At 43.0% G+C, this 17,873-nt stretch overlaps 1 protein-coding gene across 2 annotated transcripts in view; it reads right to left on the bottom strand.

Annotated features, from left to right (window-relative positions):
• Window positions 1–17,873, bottom strand: part of LOC134909900 (cingulin-like protein 1) — a 288,659-nt gene that overhangs the window by 112,776 nt on the left and 158,010 nt on the right. For both annotated transcript variants that reach the window (XM_063917267.1, XM_063917268.1), the window contains one exon: window positions 14,030–14,188. In XM_063917267.1, the coding sequence (XP_063773337.1) occupies window positions 14,030–14,188 (159 nt within the window). The remainder of the gene's footprint in view (window positions 1–14,029; window positions 14,189–17,873) is intronic.

Here is a 17,873-nt window from a genome sequence, read left to right as displayed (position 1 = left end):
ACTTCCTCCAGAAGTCTTCCAATAGGTGGACATGATGGCGTCCCGCCTCAACAAAAAGCTATAAAAGATATTGCACCGGGTCAAGGGACCCTCAGGCGATAGCTATGGACGCTCTGGTAATACCGTGGGTGTACCAGTCGGTTTATGTGTTCTCCCCTCTGCCTCTCATACCAAAGGTACTGAGAATAATAAGAAGGCGAGGAGTAAGAACGATACTCGTGGATGGCCAAGAAGAGCTTGGTACCCAGAACTTCAAGAATTTATATCAGAGGACCCATGACCTCTGCCACTCAGACAGGACCTGCGGCAGCAGGGGCCCTGTCTGTTCCAAGACTTACCGCGGCTGCGTTTGTCGGCATGGCGGTTGAACGCCGGATCCTGAAGGAAAAGGGCATTCCGGAGGAAGTCATTCCTACGCTTACTAAAGCCAGGAAAGAGGTTACAGCAACTCATTATCACCGCATATGGCGAAAATATGTTGCATGGTGTGAGGCCGAAAGGGCCCCAACAGAGGAATTTCAACTAGGTCGATTTCTGCATTTCCTGCAAGCAGGAGTGACTATGGGCCTTAAATTGGGTTCCATTAAGGTACAGATCTCGGCTCTGTCGATTTTCTTTCAAAAAGAACTAGCTTCAGTACCTGAAGTTCAGACATTTATAAAAGGAGTGCTGCAGAGTCAGCCCCCGTTTGTGCCTCCTGTGGCACCTTGGGATCTCAACGTGGTGCTGAGTTTCTTAAAATCACATTGGTTTGAACCACTAAAAACCGTGGATCTGAAATATCTCACGTGGAAGGTGGTTATGTTATTGGCCTTGGCTTCTGCCAGGCGAGTATCAAAGTTGGCGGCTTTGTCTTGTAAAAGCCCTTATTTGATTTTCCATATGGATAGGGCAGAATTGAGGACTCGTCCCCAGTTTCTCCCAAGGGTGGTGTCAGCGTTTCACCTGAACCAGCCTATTGTGGTGCCTAGGCTACTAGGGACTTGGAGGACTCCAAGTTGCTAGACGTTGTCAGGGCACTGAAAATATATGTTTCCAGAACGGCTAGAGTCAGAAAATCTGACTCGCTGTTTATCCTATATGCACCTAACAAGCTGGGTGCTCCTGCTTCTAAGCAGACTATTGCTCGTTGGATTTGTAGTACAATTCAGCTTGCACATACTGTGGCAGGCCTGCCACAGCCAAAATCTGTCAATGCCCATTCCACAAGGAAGGTGGGCTCATCTTGGGCGGCTGCCCGAGAGGTCTCGGCTTTACAATTTTGCCGAGCAGCTACTTGGTCAGGGGCAAACACGTTTGCAAAAATTCTACAAATTTGATACCCTGGCTGAGGAGGACCTGGAGTTCTCTCATTCAGTGCTGCAGAGTCATCCGCACTCTCCCGCCCGTTTGGGAGCTTTGGTATAATCCCCATGGTCCTTACGGAGTTCCCAGCATCCACTAGGACGTTAGAGAAAATAAGAATTTACTCACCGGTAATTCTATTTCTCGTAGTCCGTAGTGGATGCTGGGCGCCCATCCCAAGTGCGGTTTATCTGCAATACTTGTACATAGTTATGGTTAACTAAATCGGGTTATTGTTGAGCCATCTGTTGAGAGGCTCTATTGTTTCATACTGTTAACTGTGTTTCATATCACGAGTTGTACGGTGTGATTGGTGTGGCTGGTATGAGTCTTACCCGGGATTCAAAATCCTTCCTTATTGTGTACGCTCGTCCGGGCACAGTACCTAACTGAGGCTTGGAGGAGGGTCATAGTGGGAGGAGCCAGTGCACACCAGGTAGTCTAAGATCTTTCTAGAGTGCCCAGCCTCCTTCGGAGCCCGCTATTCCCCATGGTCCTTACGGAGTTCCCAGCATCCACTACGGACTACGAGAAATAGAATTACCAGTGAGTAAATTCTTATTTTTTATGTATTGTGCTATATTGCAATTCAATACACTCAGAAACCTTTTTCTATCCCCTCAGCATATCCCAACAGTGAAACTACAGTACTACCTCTATATATCTATATACAGTACCACAGCTATCAAATGCATGAATGCTAAAGATAACATATGTGTTATAAATACATGCTGACAACTAAAAATATAAAATAATGATCACAGACACTCACAAGAAGCTGTGGGGTCATAAAAAAAGAGCAAGGATTTATATATATATATATATATAGAATATATATATCGAATTTATACATATCGAATTTATATATATATATATATATATATATAAATATAAATAAAAAATATTATTATTAATAATAATAATAATAATAATAATAATAATAATAATAATATAATAATATATGGACTCCACAAGACCTCTAAAGGTATCCTGTAGTATATGGCATCAAGATGCTAGCAGCAGATCCTTTAAGTCCTGTAAGTCGAAAGGTGGGGCCTCCATGGCTCGGACTTATTTTTCCAGCACATCCCACAGACAAGGGGGACACCTGTATCGGGCCCCAAGATTCTGTGGGTGATGAGGCTGAGAAACACCAGGGTAGTGCGACTGAGAGAGACAGGGTGGGAAAGAGGCTGAGAGACACAGGTGGGGAAAGAGGCTGGGAGACACAGGTGGGGAAAGAGGCTGGGAGACACAGGTGGGGAAAGAGGCTGGGAGACACAGGTGGGGAAAGAGGCTCGGAGACACAGGTGGGGAAAGAGGCTGGGAGACACAGGTGGGGAAAGAGGCTGGGAGACACAGGTGGGGAAAGAGGCTGGGAGACACAGGTGGGGAAAGAGGCTGAGTGACAAGGGTGTAAAAAAGGATGTCCTCAATGCTAAGAAATACAGACAGGTACTGTCAAAGTCAGAAAAATATCTCTATACACACTGCCATATTTGCACCTCATACTGGTCCGCGCTGCGCATGCGTACGCTCTCCCGTACGTGCACATACTCACAGTCGCGGGCACCCGCAGGCGCACGGTATGCGTATTTACGGTAGAGTTTATGTAATCGTAGCGTGCGACTCATTCGTTACATATTTTCACTAATAATGTATTTTGTAGATCATGGTCCCTTTGATAGATTCTGAAAGTTTGGTTAACATAGCATGTTCCTGAACAGAGAGATCCCTCTTTGTATTGTACGAAGGGTCTAACAGGGGTCATACAGTAGTGTTTGGTACCCATCGGAAGAGTATTTAAATAGCAATATTCCGGTGTTGGTTTGGAGCGGATTAATCGCTCGTGCGAATAGTTATGGACATAAGAAGTTTATGTCCATTTACTATTATTTGTTCTTACTTAGTCATGCGGCGGGAAACCCAGTATCCCACCCACCTGGACAGTTGGAAACAGTCACAGCCCACCTGTATGAATCAACCTATGACCTTTTGTTATAATGCGAAGCCGAATTCCTGTGTCCAATGAACAATGAGATTGTAGGGACCATTGAATTGTATTGTGTGTGGGGCATAAATAGGCAGGCCGACCGTATCCAGTTCACTCTCTTCAACGGTTCTCATTGCTGATAATCGGGAGCTGGATATCGAGGCGCATGCGATCGTTTCCCCTTGTGCGTAAGTTTTCTCCGCAATCATATTGTCTTGATGTTATTGTAAGCCATCTCTCTCTCCTCTCTTTTTCCCTTATTTTCCCTTGATTGTATTGTATTGTATTGTATGGTATTTCCTGTGTAATTATCTGGTTAGTTAGTCTATGTTATATTGTAGTGTATGCTTTGTACTGTGATTCTTTTGCAAGTATAATAGTCATAATACATATAATAGGTTTTGGACCCTAAGCCCAGGTATCTGTGTATTTCTTATAGTGTTAAGTATTCCCTGAGCGTCGGTGACGCCCAAGCAGCTTTGTAGTTAATCAGGTTACACCAGGTTGCATTTACACTCTATCACCACACTAAGGTTTACTGTATATTTCGTTGTTAATGGTATAGATATAAAGGTTTAACGTCGTAAGCGTCTGCACCGCTGGAGATCTCGTGGTCCCAAGCGTCCGCTACGCTATAGCGAATCATTACGTTAGTCGGCAGCCAATAGCGTGCCTGCCTGTGATCTCTGGGCCGTAAGCGAACGTGACGCTTGAGCGTCTCGACTACGGTTGAGCGATCGTTACGCAACTGGCGTACCCTTACGGTACTTCTTACGTAGATAGCGTACAGTGTTCTTAGACCTCTTAAAGTGTTTTATATACGATAAATATTTAGCTTTATCAATTGGGGGCCGTCCAGTCCTTCACATATCTGCACTAGGTAATATCAGCAGACATTATCCATCAGCAAAGGGCGGGAGGTTGTATCCCTCGTAGTGCTGACGGGATAAGCGTCTGCTTCGCTTAGGTAAAGGGTGCTGAAGGAATCCGGGAACCGGAGGTAAGAGCAAAACGCTAGTGTCTTTTAAAACTGTTTATTTTTCTGTCTTGCACGCACACATATATATCTGCATTTCCTTTTCATTTGTGTATTTTCGTATGTCACTCTCCTGTTTGCCAGTTTATAGTTGATAAACGTGCTGAGAGAGATTTGCCGCTATTTCAATAGTTTGAGTAAAGGTAATATAGTTAAAGTGTAGACAAACACACAGTTTTTGCCTGGGAGATAAGGCGAAGTCAGTGTGGTGTGTGGTAGATGATCAAGGATCATCTACATTGATAAAAGTATAAATTGTGTTACGGTGGATCTTTGCTTTGCGTACACGTGTCTCTAACAAAGACTTGCGTACGCAATCCAAAGGCCGACGCACGCAGCGTATATTACGCAACGGAGCGTCTGGGTACGCCCACGTAACTCAAACAACAGGCGATAAATAGCGCAACGCGGTAAATAACGCAAAGCGATAAATAGCACAAATTGATTTCAGCTTTCCAAAACTTAGTTTAAATACCTTACTTTACTGTAATACCTCTGGGGAGAGCTATCAGACTACGGGAAATGATTTTTCTGATCAGAAAACTATAAGAATGATAGTGGGTTGAAAACGGTATGAGTGTATTGAATCCCGCTTTGTGGACTTTGTGGTCTATGTGATAAAACGGTATTAAATCCCGCTTTGTGGACCTTGTGATCTGTGTGATCTATGAGCACGGCCTGAAGTGAAAACGTGCAACAGAGTGTGATAAAGTTTTCGTTGTGTTACGCTCTGGCTGTTTTGGAGCACAGTAGGGAGACTCCAATGATCCTACCATTTATGGGCAACAAGTGTCTATAAGTGGTACGATTGGACCGCACGGTTGTATGTGTGACCAATAACGCAACGTGATATGAGGTCGTATATCCTGCCCTCATACGTGTTGTAGGGAGCACATGCAAGCGTGATTTGTGTAAAGAAAAAGGAAGGGAATTTTCTCAGGAAAATCTCTAAAGATAGGGCCTGCAACGGCTACACGTGTCTGCTAGAAGGCGGACCGGAGATACCCGGAGCAGAAGAAGTTCAGTGGAAGAGCTTTAAGGATTTCCAACGAAGTTCTGTGTTTGGTGCATTTTAGGAAGTTTTTCTGTGTTAGAAAGGTCCACAATGGCAGCCAAGTGCACAATACAGAGACGGTCGGAGGTCAGGATTCAGACTCCAGAGGCTTGCAGATCCCGAGGGTCTGCTCGGTTAGTAATGTGGAGGAGGTATGGTCCCCACACTGAGACCTTTTGTGATGAATGGACACGAATGACTGCGGGGGATAAGGCACCATTTCCCGGGATAGGTAGTTTTGACTCAGAGGTGTTGCATAATTTAAGGAGGAGGATCGGTCTCATAAAATCCTGGAAACAACGAGTTAAAAATGATGATTGTTTGCAGATATGGCTACAGGAAAGTGACATGCAGAGAAATGTAACTTACTTACCTAACTTTCATCTTGAGAGGAGAGACATGGCAATGGAGGGGATTATGGTTGCGGAGAAAAGCACAAGGGTGAACAATAAAAACGCTCTTAGCAACTGTAGTATAGATGATAAGAATAAGTGTAATAAATGTAACAATGCTAATTGTAATACTGTTGAATGTACAACTATTAACCCATGCAAGTCGCACCCCATGTTAAACTTTCCTCAGGAACACCAACAAGAAAGTGAACCCAGAACGATGTCGGCACCTCTTCCAGAAGCCATCACACAAGACATCCAGGTGGACGCGACCCAATCGGTAAAGACTGTAATCAAACCCCCTAATGGAGGGTCAGGTGAGGTCGTGTCCACAGGTACGTATGGTATTATACATTACGCACAAACAAATGTACCTCATATTGTAGAATCAATTCAGAATGACGTTACTGGACTTAATCCTGTCAGGGTAATTGCAGTACCAAATGGGAAAACTGACTCTTCAGGAGTCACCCCCGTCAGGAACATCGCCATGTACTGCCCCTTTTCCCGAACAGAATTAAGAACAATTCTGTCTGAATTTCCTGATCCCAGGAAAGACTTAGTTGCTTGTCAAAGATACATTAGAGTGCTAGGACATACTGCAGAGCCAAATAACAAAGATTGGAGGACAGTTTTGAGGGCATGTTTACCCCCCGATGTTGATTCATTGAAATTTATCGCTGATTGTAAGCTAGATGAGGAAGTGCCACTAACAAACGAGTATAACCAAGATAATGTAAAAAGAATCAATCTACAGTTGAAAGAATATTTTCCTACAGTAGTAAAATGGAATAAAATCTTTACAATAAAACAAAAAGAAGGTGAATCCGCATCAGAGTATTTTCACCGGGCTCTGCAGGATATGGCTAGGTACACTGGTATAGATGACATTGAAACTAATGTACACCACAGAGAGGTAGCTGTGTCCGTATTAATGAACAACTTAAAAGACACACTAAAAATTAGGGTACAAACTTCCATACCACATTGGAGAGGTATCTCGGTGGCGGCATTAAGAGAGTCCGCTATCGAGCATGACCGAAATATCCAAAGAACCAGGGAAGCGCAGGGAGAACGGTTGATGGCGATGAGCATCTGAGCGTTTGAGGAGGCATCAAATCAACCAAGACCTCAGGTCATTGACACTTCTTGGAGGAAACCAAGGATTTGTTATAATTGTAGAAGAGAAGGGCATTATGCCAGCAACTGTAATAACCCACATAAAGTCAGACCCCCTAGACCAAGAAATGAGCAAAGTTATAACACACACAATTATAATCAGGGATCACATAGGAAGAATTTTGGGCCACACCCATGATATGTAGTCAGGAAAAGGTGATCATTAGGACTGACGGTAAGCCTGAGGTAACGGTTAATAAATTGGGAGGTCATTCACTAAAGACACAGGAATGACCGGGTGAAAGGTTGTAAATGTATCTGTGAAATGTTTCTTTTTCTATCCCCATCTCTGACGATTATTGGTAAGAATTCAAACATTGCATATCCGCTTGGTCCTTGCAGAAGTCTACCAAACCCCAGCATGACCTATCCGCCACAATGTATTCTGGCCAGATACAGACAGTGGAGTAATGCAGGTGCTGGTGGGGAGGGACTGCTCAAGGAAACCATTTGACACGTAGATATGACATCCTGATAATCTGACAATGTTTTCTTAATGCTGACAATGTTTTAAAAATGCTTTGTTTCTCTTTTCCTATTGATGGTTTTTGTCGAGTTATGTAAAATATATATGCATATGAATTGTTCTCTATCTCTTTTTTTTTTTTTTTCGTTTTCTCGCTCTTCCCACTCATGTTTTCATGGTTTAAAGATGGTATGTCACCCCTCAGTTGGACCAATGGTAATGCCAGATTTTTGCTCCTTACAGAAAGATCGCTGGTTAGGAAGGAATATTGCATCACCAGAATGTTCGTTTGGAAGACTGAGAGATAGCACCTTTGAGATGACAGCAGAACAAGAAGAACTACAAGACTAGAGAACTTATTATCGTAACAAGTTCTCTCCCCCACAAACTGTTTTCTTATACCCCCTTTACAAATTTCTTCTTTTCTCCTCCTGTAAGATGGACTTGCCCCAAGAGACTGTGATATGGATTTTCATGTTGACCCTGATGTTGACCAGAGCAGTCTGTTTCGGTGAGAGTACCAGTGAGGTCGAGAAAGGATCCAGAAAGGTTCTGATGACTGAGACGGAGGTGTAAATTTCCAATAGCAACCCAATCACCAAGCAAAGGCGAGTACCGGAAACGATCCAGCAGCCATGTTATCTGTAAACATTTTTCTTTTAAGGATTGTTGGCTGAAGAAAACTGTATCTGTAGGCTCTGTAACAATGTCATTGAGGACGGGTGCATTAAGAAATGCCAATCCAGTTTTAATATCCATATGGACCGGCACCCATTGAGTGACTATCACTCCTTAGTGGGTAATGTGTTAAACAAAACAGATTGTTGGGTATGCTCTCAAGTACCTCAGGGTCATAGCAAATCAGGGCTAGTACCATTTCCTTTAACGTTAGGGGAGGTACTTGAGTTAAGTGGTGGGAGACCGGTGGACAGGAGGTTTAACATCTCCAGTCCTCCTAGTTTAAAGCTCCACCAATACCACGTGGATAGGTCCCTATTATGTTTCAACATCTCCAATCCCGAAAGCCGGGAAATTGGGAAGTGTCATGGAGTAACCACACCATGACCTTTTCGCATAGAGCAGATAGAATGCCTACAGATACAGAGCTTGTACGCCACATAGCCAGTAGAGGAAAATCTTTCCGGTATAGGTACACCTTAGGAAATAGGATTACGAGAGTTGGAGAAGTATCACCAGGATACTGTGCACATATCGTACAACCTGATACGTGTACTAAGCAGATGGAAGAATTAGGGTCAGGAGATTTCACCTGGAAGGTGTGTAATATGGTTATGTCCTACTCCGTCCCATATGTTCTCCCCGATGATGCATATTTCATATGCGGGAGAAAGGCGTACAAGTGGCTTGCCCCAAACTCTGAAGGATTGTGTTATATTGGAAAAGTACTGCCTGAAGTAATGACTGTATCACATGACAAAATGAAAGACATACACCGTGGTGCCCAAGCTCCTTATACTCACACCCATTACGAGCACGTTGTTAAAAGGCACCTGATAGAGAAGACAGAGCATCCGGCCTCTGATCTGATAAGTGAATCCACCGGGATTCAATTCTTAATCGCGTTAGATTTCACCCGCACCGCTAGAGGAGTGCTGAATTATAAATACATATCGGCGCTCGCAAATTTGTTAGATAATATCACTGAAATGTATGATGACACGTTTAGATATACTGGAAGGGAACTTCAAGCTTATAAAACAGAACTGGTGCAGCATAGAATGGTTCTTAATTACCTCACAGCAGTGACAGGCGGATATTGTGTTACATTGGCAACACAGTATGGCGTGAAGTGTTGCACGTATATCACGAATAGCACCGAGGATCCGGTCGAGGTCATAGACCAAAAGATGGACGATATTCTCCAATTGAAGTGGGAATTTCGCCGAAAACACAATCTCACTCTTGCTGCTGTAGGTAATGAGCTGACTGGTTGGGTGTCATGGTTGAACCCGCGAAATTGGTTCTCCGGTTTAGGAGACTGGGCTCAAGGAGTCATAATGGATGTTGGGAAGTTTCTCCTATGTATCTTAGGTGTTGTCATATCAATTGGCTTGATATTTAGATGCGGTCAGGCTTTAATGAAGTGCAAACAAAGTACAAGAGTAATGAGTTTGAGGAGTGAGGAAACTGTAATTAACCTGGATTTGATTTATGACCCAACAATAGAAACAATGATGTAATGAAAATGCGATTATACGGTCCGTTTCTTTCACCTGTTTTTCTGTTTTTTTTTTTTCTCCAAGATAAAAAGACCCACTTGGACAAGGAAGTTGACGAGACGCTATACAGACAACGGATTGACCAAAGAAGAAGTTTTGACCACTGTAGATACGGACATTTGATGAAGTTTGCCATGGATCCCCAGTTTCCCTAGAATTCTTAAACTTACGCTAGCCCAACATTTTTTTTGTAAATCTAATGGCATTGACAAAGCTTTTTGCTCGCACCTAATGGGCAAAACAGTGCAAAGAAGACGACTTTCAACTGATACCGAACAAAACTTCAACCGACAGATGTACATTAACCTGACATAGAATACCACTGCATTTTCCATAAGTGTTCTTTATCTTCATCTCTACAACCCTCAGGTAATAACACACATAGTCGATAGGGAATACAGGCACAGATATCAGCAATCACATATCTCCCCCATTCATGTATCATCAACTAAAATGTGCTCCCCCATTTTGTTGCAACCAAAATCCGAAAAGAGCTCGGTAAAGTTTGACAGCCCATCCACAGACCCGTACCACGGGATAAGAAGGAATTCAAATGTATACTTCGCAATACCTTGAAGCTTGATTTAAAACACGTACGGCACGATGATACATGACCCCCAAGCACGGATTCATACACACATGCTTCTGCTATCTCACTAGGTCATACCCTTTTTCCTACCTTCTCCTCTCCTCCCCTACCCAACCATGTAAATGTATTAACCCCTGACATATATTTTTCTCCTTTTGAAATGTTTTAGGAAGTGGCAGTTATTGTTGACTGCCAAAGGGTGGACTGTCAAAGTCAGAAAAATATCTCTATACACACTGCCATATTTGCACCTCATACTGGTCCGCGCTGCGCATGCGTACGCTCTCCCGTACGTGCACATACTCACAGTCGCGGGCACCCGCAGGCGCACGGTATGCGTATTTACGGTAGAGTTTATGTAATCGTAGCGTGCGACTCATTCGTTACATATTTTCACTAATAATGTATTTTGTAGATCATGGTCCCTTTGATAGATTCTGAAAGTTTGGTTAACATAGCATGTTCCTGAACAGAGAGATCCCTCTTTGTATTGTACGAAGGGTCTAACAGGGGTCATACAGTAGTGTTTGGTACCCATCGGAAGAGTATTTAAATAGCAATATTCCGGTGTTGGTTTGGAGCGGATTAATCGCTCGTGCGAATAGTTATGGACATAAGAAGTTTATGTCCATTTACTATTATTTGTTCTTACTTAGTCATGCGGCGGGAAACCCAGTATCCCACCCACCTGGACAGTTGGAAACAGTCACAGCCCACCTGTATGAATCAACCTATGACCTTTTGTTATAATGCGAAGCCGAATTCCTGTGTCCAATGAACAATGAGATTGTAGGGACCATTGAATTGTATTGTGTGTGGGGCATAAATAGGCAGGCCGACCGTATCCAGTTCACTCTCTTCAACGGTTCTCATTGCTGATAATCGGGAGCTGGATATCGAGGCGCATGCGATCGTTTCCCCTTGTGCGTAAGTTTTCTCCGCAATCATATTGTCTTGATGTTATTGTAAGCCATCTCTCTCTCCTCTCTTTTTCCCTTATTTTCCCTTGATTGTATTGTATTGTATTGTATGGTATTTCCTGTGTAATTATCTGGTTAGTTAGTCTATGTTATATTGTAGTGTATGCTTTGTACTGTGATTCTTTTGCAAGTATAATAGTCATAATACATATAATAGGTTTTGGACCCTAAGCCCAGGTATCTGTGTATTTCTTATAGTGTTAAGTATTCCCTGAGCGTCGGTGACGCCCAAGCAGCTTTGTAGTTAATCAGGTTACACCAGGTTGCATTTACACTCTATCACCACACTAAGGTTTACTGTATATTTCGTTGTTAATGGTATAGATATAAAGGTTTAACGTCGTAAGCGTCTGCACCGCTGGAGATCTCGTGGTCCCAAGCGTCCGCTACGCTATAGCGAATCATTACGTTAGTCGGCAGCCAATAGCGTGCCTGCCTGTGATCTCTGGGCCGTAAGCGAACGTGACGCTTGAGCGTCTCGACTACGGTTGAGCGATCGTTACGCAACTGGCGTACCCTTACGGTACTTCTTACGTAGATAGCGTACAGTGTTCTTAGACCTCTTAAAGTGTTTTATATACGATAAATATTTAGCTTTATCAGTACTTATTAATTATGCAATACCATCAGAGAGGCGTCTGATTGCTCCAAATTTATTCTGCAGCAGAACAATGACCCCAAACATACAGCTAATATCATTAAGAACTATCTTCAGTGTAAAGAGGAACAAGGAGTCCAGGAAGTGATGATATGACCCCCACAGAGCCCTGATCTCAACATCAAGTCTGTCTGAGATTACATGAAGAGACAGAAGGATTTAAGCAAGCCTACATCCACAGAAGATCTGTGGTTAGTTCTCTAAGATGTTTGGAACAACCTCTCTTTCGAGTTCCTTCAAAAACTGTGTGTAAGTGTACCTAGAAGAATTGATGCTGTTTTGAAGGTAAAGGGTTGACACACCAAATATTGATTTGATTTAGATTTCTCTTCTGTTCAATCACTTTACTTTTATCAATTAATAAAATGCAAACTATTAACACTTCTATTTTTGAAAGCATTCTTAGGGCGGTATTCAATTCTTTTCACCACCTTCCACACACGTTCTGTTTCTGCTGACAAGCGTGGTATAATCATGTTAGCTCACCTCCCCCCCCCTCCCCCGGGGTTAGCGAGGGTGCCCGACCCTTTACGCAGCTAAACCTGATTACTATGGGCGCAATATGTGCGATAACGGGGATCAATTTAGAAAGGAGATTGGGCTTGATATATCATTTAAATACCACCCTTAATTTGCACCATTTTTTCCCACACCTGCCTAAAACTTTTGCACAGTATTGTGTACATGTGTTATTAAAAGTTACTACGTGATATTCTTTTAATTTTTCTGTTTAAAGACTATGCAGAGATGACAACTATACAGATTTTGAGCAAGTAATGTTGTTTTCAAAGACCCTCAGACAAGCACCTCTTTAACTTAGCTTTGGTATGAGCACGCCTTTACTTTAATTATCACCTTTATTGATATACCGTCATCATTTCTAATACTACAACTAGTAGGCGCCTTCTCTTCCACTTTTTCACAGAACATAAAATATATATAATAAAAACAACAAATCCTGAATGCACTATTAAATTACAAATATACATGTGATAAAATTATAATATTTAAATAAAAAGCAGCACCTCCTGTTGGATCCTTCAGCCAGCAACAGTTCTAAAAACAGACATTGCTCATAGTGTAGTAATTACAGTTCAATTTCAATAACAATCTAAGGTAATGCTTTAGAATAGAATAGATTAGGCTTTTCTGTGTAATCTTTACATCCACAACTTTCTCAATTGTTAGGCGAATCGAGCATATCACAAATTTCACCAATACTCCTGGAGGCTGGAATTCATCTGCAAGACGACACTTCAGAAAAGTGGGAACACCCAACATGTTTCGTCAGCTCTGACTTAAAATGGCCATCTAAAGATTTATTGTCCAATCTGGCTGGTTGGAATGAAAACCTGGTAATGGATGGAAACAAATGACAATTGACCATTTGCTCCCAAACACTGAAAAACAGACAGAAATGGTCAGTCAGACAAAATGGTTAAACCCATTTGATTTAACCAATATGTCTGACCTCCCTTTTTAGCATTTTTCTGGCTTTTCGGAGCAAATGGTCAATTGTAATTTGTTCCCATCCATTACCAGATTTTGTTCCAACCAGCCAGATCTGACAATAAATCTTTAGGTGTATGGGCAGCTTTACCCCCTTTTCCTTGTTAAATCCTTCCCTTGTTTTATCTGCTTTTTCTCCACTTTCTTTCTTAGTTTCATTACAAAAGGTTATATTCAAAGTGTAATAATATGTAATGAAATATATTTTAGTAATTCCAGGGATGGACTGGGGCTAACAGCCCTGGCATTGTAGTGTGGCGCCGAAAAAGAAGGGCAAGGTCACGGCTCACAGGGATGTGCCGCGAGTCACGCCCCCATGTCTCTGTATACTGAGTGGCCATAAAAAATGCCGGGACGTGGAGCGTGCAGCCATCTTTGTGAGCTGGGCAGCTGAGCAGAGTGCTTGGCCAGCCTCGGTCTCTCTGTGTGTTCGGACCAGCCCATCAGGCCATCGGCCCTGAGTAATTCTATTTTTATCTTTCAAACATGTCTCTCTACTGATATGTGAACCTTTCAATAGGTAGAGTCTTTTGAAAAAGTCTACAGAGCAGACACAAAACATTACTGTGATATATTACAGTGCAATTACCTGCAGCATCAGATCGTTAAAATGTTCCTTCTGCTGCTGCAGGAGTTCTTGCTGCCATTTCACCTCCTTGCTGAGCTGCTCTTCTCTCTCTTTGACACTGTAAAGCTGAGCAACGCTTGTAGAACTGTGGGTATAATTCTCTTCCTTAAGTGCCCTTTGCTGGAATACACAAGGCAGCGCTATTAATATACACCCATGAAAATCACACAGCACACTGTGGATAAACATTTTCAATACAGCAGAAACAGAACAATATTTAATTTTATTGTTATCTCCATATGCTTTGTTAGTCATTTGCGCAACTTAAATGATAAAAATAAAATTTTGTTAAAACTAATTTTACTGTAAGTCTCTGTACACCCTAATTTTAAGCATAATAAGAGGTGCTATCATGCTGAGACTTGTAGTGCCATACAGAAAAAAATAGAGAATGCATGTGCACACTCTAAACACTAAGGGCAGAATTCAATTGTTTTTCCGCCGGCAGCCACTATATGGTGCCAAAATGGAGCCATTTAATTGTACTTCCGTTTGGGCATAAAAGCTGCCAGCATCTACATTTTAGTTCACCCCCCCGGGGGTGGCGAACTGAAATCCGTGAAAAGTATGGGTGCCCAAATGGCAGTTTTTGCGATCGCACCCAGCACTTTTGTTGGGTTTAGCTGCTTTACGCGGCTAAACCCGACCTCTATGGGCGAGATCAGCAAAAAAAAAAAAAAAAATACAATTGAATATTACCCCCACAATCTCCCGTCACTTTAGACAGGAGATTGGGCACGATAATCAATTGAATTGAATATTACCATGAAAATACTGGCAATTACAACAATTATAAAAAAAAACTCTGCAATTTAACATGCAGTAAAATTGAGGTTCTTAGCATAATTTTTGGCTATAAAATATGGTCCCACCTACCACGGCCAGGTGACCTTAGGTCCCTAGCAATACTAAGATTCAAGTCCAGAGCACAGGATCCCCCAAGACCAGCACAACGCAACCGCCGCATGGAATCACACTAGTGAGAAGCAGTTAGCTCAACCAAAAGATTGCTTACGCTAGCCTCTGGAGCGTGCAATCGTGCAAACACACTAAACGATATGTACAATCTACCATTCCAATATGACAAATCGTGCTGATATTGTTTACGTGTTTACCTGGCCTTAGAGTCCAAATTACCATTTAGATAACTGATACAATGGGCCGGATGTAATGGCGCCCGAGTTTGGTGGCTGTGTGGTAACTGACACTTACAGTACATACCATGTCTTTCTCGAGTACACATAAAGGTATCTTTCAATGGAAAAAGCGTTCCTACTGTACTTGGCCATACACTGGAGACTTTACATGTATGTTCTGTCTCGCATGCACGTAAAGGTTTCTTTTAATCCTCACAGATGGCTTTATATCACACATCAGGTAAAACTTCAAAAGGTATTTTTAATGTATGATAATTCCACAACACATGACAGTCCACAATGGTGAAACAAATATTTAAAAAATAGTCCACAATATGAAAACACAGAAAAAAGATACTGGGGCAAGTGCCGAATACCGAAGGAAGGATCTTTGTAGAAGCGGACTCACACGCGTCCTGGCAGCAGACATGGAAATAGCAGTGCAGATGGTAAGACAGTCCTCATTCTTCCAGGTACCTCTCAGACACAGCCACTAGTCATGAAAGTAACGGCTTCAACGTGTTCCAGGGAACCCTTTCCCCTTTGTCAAGAAGTGTCAGTTCACCAGAGAGAGATAAAAGTACCATCGATCTGGGAGCTATTATACACATTTTCCAGTTAGCAGTGTGATCATCAAACACCACATTTAGATATTAATGTTGGGCTCCTTCTGAATGTAGTGGTCTAACTTTATTATATAAACATATTGTCAGCCACACTGCACAGACCCACTGCAATTTCATTTTATACATTTTATTTGCCTTCTAATCCATGTGATCTTTGTTTTCCCAGTGCATTACTACACCCTTGGGGTACCGGCTCTGAAGTAATACTGTTCTTCTGCCCTACAATTGGGAATCCACATTTTATAGCAGTTTCTTGCACTAGTCTTAAGGATTATTCACAAATTAGCCCCCAAGAGCAGCAAAAATAAGAATTTACTTACCGATAATTCTATTTCTCATAGTCCGTAGTGGATGCTGGGGACTCCGTAAGGACCATGGGGAATAGCGGCTCCGCAGGAGACTGGGCACATCTAAAGAAAGCTTTAGGACTATCTGGTGTGCACTGGCTCCTCCCCCTATGACCCTCCTCCAAGCCTCAGTTAGGATACTGTGCCCGGACTAGCGTACACAATAAGGAAGGATTTTGAATCCCGGGTAAGACTCATACCAGCCACACCAATCACACCGTATAACCTGTGATCTGAACCCAGTTAACAGCATGATAACAGAGGAGCCTCTGAAAGATGGCTCACAACAATAATAACCCGATTTTTGTAACAATAACTATGTACAAGTATTGCAGACAATCCGCACTTGGGATGGGCGCCCAGCATCCACTACGGACTATGAGAAATAGAATTATCGGTAAGTAAATTCTTATTTTCTCTAACGTCCTAAGTGGATGCTGGGGACTCCGTAAGGACCATGGGGATTATACCAAAGCTCCCAAACGGGCGGGAGAGTGCGGATGACTCTGCAGCACCAAATGAGAGAACTCCAGGTCCTCCTCAGCCAGGATATCAATTTTGTAGAATTTTACAAACGTATTTGCTCCTGACCAAGTAGCTGCTCGGCAAAGTTGTAAAGCCGAGACCCCTCGGGCAGCCGCCCAAGATGAGCCCACCTTCCTTGTGGAGTGGGCATTTACAGATTTTTGGCTGTGGCAGGCCTGCCACAGAATATGCAAGCTGAATTGTACTACAAATCCAACGAGCAATAGTCTGCTTAGAAGCAGGAGCACCCAGCTTGTTGGGTGCACACAGGATAAACAGCGAGTCAGATTTCCTGACTCCAGCCGTCCTGGAAACATATATTTTCAGGGCACTGACAACGTCTAGCAACTTGGAGGCCTCCAAGTCCCTAGTAGCCGCAGGCACCACCAATAGGTTGGTTCAGGTGAGACGCTGAAACCACCTTGGGGAGAAACTGAGGACGAGTCCTCAATTCCGCCCTGTCCGAATGGAAAATCAGATAAGGGCTTTTTCAGGATAAAGCCGCCAATTCTGACACGCGCCTGGCCCAGGCCAGGGCCAACAGCATGACCACTTTCCATGTGAGATATTTTAACTCCACAGATTTAAGTGGTTCAAACCAATGTGACTTTTGGAACCCAAAACTACATTGAGATCCCAAAGTGCCACTGGAGGCACAAAAGGAGGCTGTATATGCAGTACCCCTTTTACAAACGTCTGAACTTCAGGGACTGAAGCTAGTTCTTTTTGGAAGAAAATTGACAGGGCCGAAATTTGAACCTTAATGGACCCCAATTTCAGGCCCATAGACAGTCCTGTTTGCAGGAAATGTAGGAATCGACCCAGTTGAATTTCCTCCGTCGGGCCTTACTGGCCTCGCACCACGCAACATATTTTCGCCAATTGCGGTGATAATGTTTTTGCGGTTACATCCTTCCTGGCTTTGATCAGGATAGGGATGACTTCACCCGGAATGCCTTTTTTCCTTCAGGATCCGGCGTTCAACCGCCATGCCGTCAAACGCAGCAGCGGTAAGTCTTGGAACAGACAGGGTCCTTGCTGGAGCAGGTCCCTTCTTAGAGGTAGAGGCCACGGATACTCCGTGAGCATCTCTTGAAGTTCCGGTTACCAAGTCCTTCTTGGCCAATCCGGAACCACGAATATAGTGCTTACTCCTCTCCATCTTATCAAT

This window comes from Pseudophryne corroboree, chromosome 4 (genome assembly GCF_028390025.1).
Source record: "Pseudophryne corroboree isolate aPseCor3 chromosome 4, aPseCor3.hap2, whole genome shotgun sequence".
NCBI lineage: Eukaryota > Metazoa > Chordata > Amphibia > Anura > Myobatrachidae > Pseudophryne > Pseudophryne corroboree.
This window is presented reverse-complemented; position numbering and strand designations above follow the sequence as displayed.